At 52.5% G+C, this 8,184-nt stretch overlaps 1 protein-coding gene across 4 annotated transcripts; it reads right to left on the bottom strand.

Moving 5' to 3' along the window:
- Positions 1–1,711: 1,711 nt before the first annotated feature.
- Positions 1,712–7,980, bottom strand: MRPS15 (mitochondrial ribosomal protein S15). Of its 4 annotated transcripts, none has more exons than XM_081085237.1 (8): positions 7,762–7,980; positions 7,333–7,374; positions 6,200–6,275; positions 5,086–5,134; positions 4,519–4,603; positions 3,493–3,551; positions 2,098–2,289; positions 1,712–1,872 (listed from the first exon to the last, which is right to left on the bottom strand). In XM_081085237.1, the coding sequence occupies exons 1-8, from the start codon at positions 7,883–7,885 to the stop codon at positions 1,729–1,731; spliced, it is 771 nt and encodes a 256-aa protein (XP_080941363.1). In that variant the 5' UTR covers positions 7,886–7,980; the 3' UTR covers positions 1,712–1,728. The 4 variants fall into 4 exon arrangements, with proteins under 4 accessions (XP_080941363.1, XP_080941364.1, XP_080941362.1 ...); XM_081085238.1 differs by lacking the exon at positions 7,762–7,980 and adding an exon at positions 7,597–7,723 and having other exon boundaries at positions 7,333–7,494; XM_081085236.1 differs by lacking the exon at positions 7,762–7,980 and adding an exon at positions 7,605–7,681 and having other exon boundaries at positions 7,333–7,500.
- Between the last annotated feature and the right edge of the window lie 204 nt (positions 7,981–8,184).

The following is an 8,184-nucleotide window of genomic DNA, read 5'->3' as shown; positions in this document are numbered from 1 at the left end:
GTCTTCGTAACCTGGTTGCCAGGGCAACGCAGCGGACGGCAAAACTAACCAATCAGCAGGCCCCTTGTTAGGAGGCGCCCGGGGGAGTACGCTTATTGGGCTTGGTGCCCGAGACCTACGCGGCCGATTGGTCCGGGCCGGAGGCGGGCCCCTGGCGGGAGCGCTGGTTTTGACTTTCGGAAGCTGCACGGAGGGGCGAGGGCCGGGCCAGGCTGGTGGGCGACAGGGGCTGGCGCCGAGAAACGTGACACCCTCACCCAGCCGGGCGCGTGCGCAGGTGCCCGAGAACGAGGACAACCCAGGCGAATCTTTAGAGCAGTCTCCGAGCCGAGGGTGCGAGCGCACAGCCGTGTAGAGGCGGAGCTTCCTTTTTCTTTTTGGAAGTAATTTCTAAACAGTTTTATTTCAAATCTCTTTTCACCCCTCCCCCAAGACATGGGTCAGTACAGCAATCATAAAAAGGAGATACAAACACAAGAGTCAAATGCCTCCCGCACTGACACAAAAAACTGGGAACTGTACATGGGGTTCCAAACAGGACCTGCAGCAACTAATGTCCCTTCACAAGTCAAACATGCCTATTACTACAATATATACAGACAGCCCGTTCTGGACCTAACCTACAGGGACATCCCAACCCACCCTCTAGCCCCAGAAAAATACCAAAACACACCCCAAGTGCATTTGTTTTGTTTATATCAAAACATCTTTGCCCACCCCACCCTATTTAAGATTGGCCTGCAAGTCTATTTTAACCATTTAGTAAGAAGCTTCCTTTTTCTTAAATTAGAAAGGACACCCAGCATATCAGGTTGCTGAAGAATCAGTGAGATCATATCAAGTGCCATTAAAGCACTAATGTAACCGACTCTTTTAGATGCGGCAAGGACCAGAAGTCCTTGAATTACTTGCATGTCCTCCCTAATGCCACTCGGAGTGGAGCCCACTGGCCTATATCCCAACCCTGTCTGCTCGCTCCTGGAGGTTGTGCTGGGGACCCCAAGCGCCCCTCCTTCCATCTGCTAAGCAGCTTCCCATCCTTCACCCCCATCTTGCCTTCCAGGATCACCTTTCCTTCATCTGCTGCACATTTTTAAGTTGATGAGCAACCATTTCTGTAAAATTTCAATATTTGTAAAACCTACTAATCATCTTTCCTTCCAGCCACTCAGACTTGAAACCTGAGCCTAGGCTTCCAACTCTGTCGCCCTGGGTCCTATTATCAGTCACCAAGTTCTGCTTTTTCCACCAAAATATTTCTATTTTCCTCTATTTCTTACTCTGTCTGCATCGCTAAGGTCCTCCATATTACTGCTCCTTTCTCTCCTCCAGCCGTACTGGCTGCTAGGCTAAATTTCAGAAGACACCACTTTCAACAAGACATATCTTCAGCAGCTTCCTGCTATTTGATAGATGGCCTTCAGGGCACTCCAACTACCTTTCTAGAGTCATCTACACTTCCCTGGCCTTCTCACCCAGCAGCCAGCCAGCATGCTGCCTCTGCTGCTGTGGTCTCACCTCCACTGAAATACCACCTGGATGACGGAGTTGTGCATGTGTGAGGTGCTGTGAGAGTGTGTTCTGCCTGATGCGCGAGGGCAGGGACTCTGCCTCAGACAACCCTGGGATCCCAGAGCTGAATGACAATGAATGAGTGAACTCCTCCGGCGACAAAGAGCCCCACCTTCTATTATTCTTCAAGACAGAAAGATAAAACTTCAACAAAATTTATTGGTTTTCCTTGACTGCCTCTGGTTCAGCTTTGGGAGAGCTTATTGGGTTCATCAGGTGTTGTTTCTGGGCTGCTGCTGCTGCTGCTGCTGCTTTTAAGGCCCTTTTTTGCTTCTTTAGCTTTTGAGTCTCCTGGTAAACCTGGAGATTACAAAAAAAGACTTTGTAATTCTATGTAAAAACTCTGACTGGGAGCAAACGGGCTGGGAACTGACTCCCCTAGCTGGTGAACACAGCCTTTCTCCATGGGGTTAAGGCCTTGGCACCAGTTCCATGCCTTTATCAGAAAGTGACAACCCCTCCCTTTTGATCTTTCCACCACAGTCCCAGAACGGGACCAACCAAAGCAGCAATTTGGACTCATACCCGAATGCACAAAGCCTTCTTGGTCACCCAGCGGCGGTGGGCTTTTCGGTAGTACATAGGGGGGAAGATGTACTCAATCCCCAGGTCCTTGCACGTCTTCTCAAAGACACTGTAGTTGGTCTTACGGAGGTTTTTGAGCATCTTTTGCCTCTGGTCAATGCTCATCATCAGATAGCGCTTGAGAGCTTTGTCCTGTAAGAAGGTTGGTATCTCTTTCAGTATTATATAAATAAGTGGTGTGCCACTTTATAGTAACAAAGGATAGTAATTTCATCATCTCACTGAAGTCTCCCAACAATCTCTTGCAAATACTAGGGCAACTCTGAGGTAGGTATTGTTATTCCTATTTTACAGATGGGCAAATAAAGGGTCAGCAATGTTATCAGGTCTTGAATATTGATATACTCGTCTCACTCTAAATTTCATGCTCTTTCCCTACACTACTCACTCAGCCTCTCCAGAGCTCAGCAAACTTTCAGATGGAGCAGAGAGGAGGGAAGAACTTGCACTCTTCTTGGAGACCCCTACCCACAGCGAGGTACTGCTCCATGAGAAAGTTCTGCAGTGCGGCTGGTGTTCCACATTCTAGAACAAAACTCTGACCTCCGAGGAACAGGCTCAACCAGCTTCCGGAGAACACTGAGATGCCAGCCTGGAGCTGGACCGGTCTGCATTCACAAACTGTGTGCTTGTTAAAAATACTAGCAGCTGCCTAATGCAGCAGCTCTGTGCCCGACACTGTGCTGAGATAGGGCATAAGGGTTAAGAATATGGGCCCTGGAGTCAGACCCCTTAGTTTGAAGTCCTAGCACTCACTTCCTAGTGCTGTGCCTTGAGAATAACTTAACCTCTCCATGCCTAGATTATTCCTCTGTAAAGTGGGACAGGAAGATGGATTAAATGAGCTAATGCCTGTAAAATATTTAGGAAGAAGCCTAAATACTATATTTGCATCATGTTGGCTGCTTTTATTTTATATAGTCCTTGCAATCCTGTCAGTAGATATTATAATTCCCATTTTACAGACAGAACTGAGGTTCAGACATGTAAAGTAACTTTCCCAGAATCACCTAACTAGTTAAGTGGAAGTGGCAGAGCTTGGATTTGAACCCAGAGCAATCTGACCCTATTCATGCATTCAACAAATATTTACTGAGCATCCACTAGGTGCCAGACACTGTGACCATGGGTGACATTCAGCACAGCCCTGAAAGGCTTCCATTTCTCTACTGGAGTCAGAAAGGAAATGTTTACCTCACTGAGGAGTGGGCACTCTGGTGCTGTAGCCTCCTGGCATCTCAAGCTGACCTTTAGGACCCAGAGCCCTTTACCTCTTAGACTCCTCTGTCTGGCCCAGTTGCTGGTGTTTAGCTGTGAGTGATGCTCAAGGCTTACCTTTCGATGTTTCTGCATGTGTTCTTCATAATTGCGGATCTTGACAGTCAAGGCAACAACTGAAACCACAAACCACAGAGGATGAGAGCTGGGCACAGAGGAAGGAACGGCCTGGGCCTGGGGCCTGGGGCCTGGGTTATGTATTAAGACCTCAAGGAATAACAATCACCAAGGCTTTTGTACAGCTCTCTGTAATTCTAAGATCTCAAAAGATTTTGGATTATCTTTGCTTTAGCAAGCAAAGCCTAAGGAAGGGAAGCTCCTTAATCTTATATCCCCAAACCATAGCAAATCGCATTTTTACAGTAAAACTTTAGAGCATTCCTATTAAATTCAGGAATTAGTTTAGGATGCATGCTATCATGGCTAATGATTCGACACTGCACTGGAGGTCCTAGCCAATGCAATAAGATGAAATTCCCGAACTGCCAAGGGTCTGCTCCTTGCCTCTCCCCTTCCAGCTACCACCCTTATCTGTTTTTAACAAATGAGTTTTCAGAATTATCAACTCCCACTCATCTCCTAAAGCCCCAGAATATCCTTCCTCAGGTATCCTCTTGTTTGATTCCTGCAAAGGTGGGCAAAGAGAGAGGGGGAGGGAGAGGGGGAGGGGGAGGGGGAGGGGGAGGGGGAGGGGGAGGGGGAGGGGGAGGGGGAGGGGGAGGGGGAGGGGGAGGGGGAGGGGGAGGGGGAGGGGGAGGGGGAGGGGGAGGGGGAGGGAGAGGGAGAGGGAGAGGGAGAGGGAGAGGGAGAGGGAGAGGGAGAGGGAGAGGGAGAGGGAGAACGAACTTGGGTTCCTGAGGAATCCTGCCTGAGCTCACAGAGAGCTATGAAGCAGGATCTGGGCAGTGACTCCACAGTCACACAGCTCAGGATACACAGTCCAGTTTCATTATCCATGGTTCTTTCTTTCTCTCCTTTAATAAGCCACATCTAATCCCTATGTATTTGCAGATGAGGGCCCTGGATCAAGTACCAGCTAGCAGCCCCCCTTAACCCACACTCCCCAAGGGCCCCCTAACCAACTTCGAGCCTCCAGGGATCTGGTGTCCTCAGGGTTTGCCACAACCTTGTTCATCAATTGTTCTTTCTTGATTTTTAGCTTCTCCTTCTGTTGAAGATAGAGAGAGTCTATGACGTCTGCTACCCCATCATAAGAACTGGTCCTCACACCCCCAAGGCCATGGGCTTCAGTCATAGCAACGAGGCCATAAAGCTCAGGGCCTGACTTCACTCTGCTACCAGGGCCTGGCCTCTGCCAACCACTTGGCTATTCACATCTAGGTGAGCCCAAGGCCAAGGCTACTGACAGGAGAAATGGCTAGTTCGATGAATGTCCCTAAAGCTTGCTCATTCATTCAGACATCAGATCTTTATTGAGCACCTACTGTTTGTCAGGTGCTAGGGGTAATGTGGGGAACAAGATTGTCACTGCCCTTAAGCGCTCAGTCTCGAGGTATTAACAAGCAGACAGAGTGACACCGGTATACGTGCTGCTACCTGAAAAGCATGGGATGGGAGGTGTTACCAGGATAGGAGGGAGTCCCAGAGGAGAGGAGTGAGGGAGGCCAAGGTTTGGCACAGGCCACTCACCTGATTCCCCATTTCCAAAGACAAGAGTCTTTTCACGACATCATCAACCCTGTGGAAAAGTCATAGCAATGAGAGAGAGATGTTAGGGTAGAGGAGAAAAGGGAAGCAATGCTGTTTTCATTTTAGTTGGCAAAGCAAGGATGATTAAAAAACTTCTTTTACAACAAATGAGTCTCTCTGGAAGTCGGGAGCCATCTCCCACAGATTAGAAGTCAACCCGCATCTGATCTGCTGGGCTGAGAACATGGAACGACGTAATAACTACAGAAAATTGAGGCTGTCAGCTCGAGTGTTCCAGGATCGCCATAGGGAGGTAAAGGAGGATTTCCGTTTTAGCTAGAATATGCTTCAATCTGTTTTGAGACACTTCAATTCTATAATCATTGTTTCTCTCTCAAGTCACACTGCACAGTGGGAGGGGCAAGAGGGACTGCCCAGCTACCACCGTACAACAGGCCGAGCAGGAGGATCCTGGCCTTGGTGGTGTTTGGCCGGGGATTCAAACCCTAGCTCTGTCCCATTGGAGCTGTATGACATTGGGCAGCTTGATAATCTATAACATGAGGATAGTATGTCTTACCTTACAGAGATTTTTGAGAGGATCAAGACATGAGAGATTTCTAAAAAAAACCTGAGGCATGTTACCTCCTTGGTATCTAATAGTATAGGGCAGTGGTCGGCAAACTGCGGCTTGAGAGCCACATGCGGCTCTTTGGCCCCTTGAATGTGGCTCTTCCACAAAATACCGACTTTTGCGCATGGGCCATGAAGTTTCAATCGCACTGTACACGCACGCCTGCACGTGGTATTTTGTGGAAGAGCCACACTCAAGGGGCCAAAGAGCCGCATGTGGCTCGCGAGCCGCAGTTTGCCGACCACTGGTATAGGGTCTTCACCCAGAGCACAAAAAAGTCATCAGTTAAGCCCCACAAGCTCCACCTGTCCCGGCTGCCCACTCACCCTCATCATGCTTGGGCTGCTACAGTTCTCGGCCCCATTCTATAATCAAGCTTCAGATAGATCAGGCTGGGTCTCGAAGCCACTGTCTCCCCCCTCTCCTTGCCAATCCTCCCAGGGCCCCCTGCTTCACCAAAGAGATTTTTTTCCTGCTTACTTCTCAATTCCAGGGACGTCCTGGTAATCTTTGAGGAGCGTGGAAGGGGGCGGGTCATCTTCTTGGCTGGGACGGACTGTCAAGTGGAAGGATGGAAAACACCCAGAGTTAACTCTCATTGCCCATCCTCCCAGACTTCACTCTTCTCACCAGCTCTATCAGAGACACCCAGGGTCTCCAGCAAGGTGTGGACATCTGTGGGCTCGGTTTCTCCTCTGCAAACTCCCTGGGCACCTGCCCCGATATTTCACGCTGGGAGTAGTTGGCCTTTCCTAAGACCCTGTATTGTCACCTCTCACACCTGTCTGGCTCTACAGTTATCACATCCCCAACAGGATGTGGACTGAATGTAACTTCCTTTGAATCCCCCCTCCCACTGCCCCGAGTCTGATCCATAGCCCAGCACGGAACAGGCACTCAACAAAACAACTGCCCGCTGACTGCGTGAATGAAGTAAGGGGGTTGAGGAGGGAACCCTAGCTTTGGGACACTTGTAAGCACCAAATACAGGAAACCCTGAGCCCTGGCGTGTGCATCCCTGTCTTCGCTTGGAGGTGAGGGAGGGGGAGAGGTATGGGGGAGAGCAACCTGTCCCCTCCGGTCAAACCCTACTCTGCCGCTATGCAAAGAATAGCAATAAATACAAATACATACTACCGTTTGTTGCACACAGTACTAAGGATGCTTTTCATGTGTCATCGAGTCCCAACAACGATCCGCTCAAATAGATACTCCCACACTCATTTTAGAATGAGACTGAGCGAGGAAGCGATTGCCCAGTATCACTAACTCTTCAGCGACGTGCAGACTGCCTCGGAGGGGAAACCCCCCTGCCCCTCGGAAGGGCAAGGGCTGGCTGTCTCCTAGGTAGGCCTGGGGAGGCCCCCCTGCCTGGCTCCCTCCCACTCTCACCCGGGCGGAAGGTTCCTGCTCCCGCGCCCCGGCTCCCCCCGCCCCGCACGCGGGCTTCAGGCCGAAGCTTTGCGACAAGGTGGACGCGGTTGTTGTAGGACCTCGGGCCCACCCCACCTCGTGGCTACCGAGCCGCCTCCGGCCTCTCCGCCACCCCAAGCCTCCGGGGCACCCTCTCTTCCGCCCCAAGTTCCGCCCGCGTCCCGTCCGAGAGCTCCTACCTGGTCTCCGGATGGCATAGCCGCGGGCGGCCGGGAGGAGACCTGTGCAGAAAAGAGAGGCTGAGGCCATCGCCTTAATAGTCCGGCCTCGATTCCTTCCTACGGCCCTTCCTCCAAGGTGCCTGCACCCTGCGCCTTCACGCCGTCCATGGCTCCGCACCCCTGCGCCTTCACGCCGTCCCATGGCTCCGCACCCCTGCGCCTTCACGCCGTCCCATGGCTCCTGCACCCCTGCGCCTTCACGCCGTCCCATGGCTCCTGCACCCCTGCGCCTTCACGCCGTCCCATGGCTCCTGCACCCCGCTGCCTGTGTCTCCCCCACCTCGTCACACTCCTTCCCTACCCGCCACCCTCCCTCTCTCCCCTACCCGCCCCCACCTCCGCCGAACCCTTCCCCTACTCCTGCAGTCCCGTTTCTCAGCTCCTCACCGCGGGGAGGGGAGGGGAGGACCCGGGGGTCGGAAGGAAGCCGGGCGCACCCTCCCCCCGGCCGCCCGAGGACCGGGGCCTGGGTCCGGACCGCACTCAGCACCCTCCGCGCCGCCCTCAGCATGGTGGCCTCTGACCCCAGCGGCGGCGGCGCCGTGGCCTTCGCGGTGCGGAGCGGGTTACATGGGCGCCGCCATGCTGGCTCAGGCTCGACCAATCGAGTGCAGCCGCGAGACCGGAGCAGAGGAGGACCGAGCGGCTGATCGCAGGGGCGGGGCTCGGCGATGACGCGGGCCGGCGCGAGCGGGGAGGTGGGGTTAGCATTCGCCCCAGGTGGGGGACTTGGTGGTTGCCCGACCGCGTTAGTGGGGTGCGGTGCCATCTACACTCTAAGATGCCCCTTTTTCTCGGGCGCGCACCCCG

Source organism: Myotis nattereri, assembly GCF_964212035.1.
Source record: "Myotis nattereri genome assembly, chromosome: 3".
NCBI classification, from domain to species: domain Eukaryota; kingdom Metazoa; phylum Chordata; class Mammalia; order Chiroptera; family Vespertilionidae; genus Myotis; species Myotis nattereri.
The sequence above is the reverse complement of the archived record's forward strand: the minus strand, read 5'-3'. Positions and strand labels throughout refer to the sequence as shown.

Coding starts and splice junctions, on each gene's coding strand:
- MRPS15 (XM_081085235.1), bottom strand. CDS start 7,585: ATGGGACGGCGTGAAGGCGCAGGGGTGCAGGAGCCATGGGACGGCGTG. Junction 2,290..3,492: donor ACATGCAGAAACATCGAAAG/GTAAGCCTTGAG, acceptor ACCTTCTTACAG/GACAAAGCTCTCAAGCGCTA. Junction 1,873..2,097: donor AGAAGGCTTTGTGCATTCGG/GTATGAGTCCAA, acceptor TGTAATCTCCAG/GTTTACCAGGAGACTCAAAA.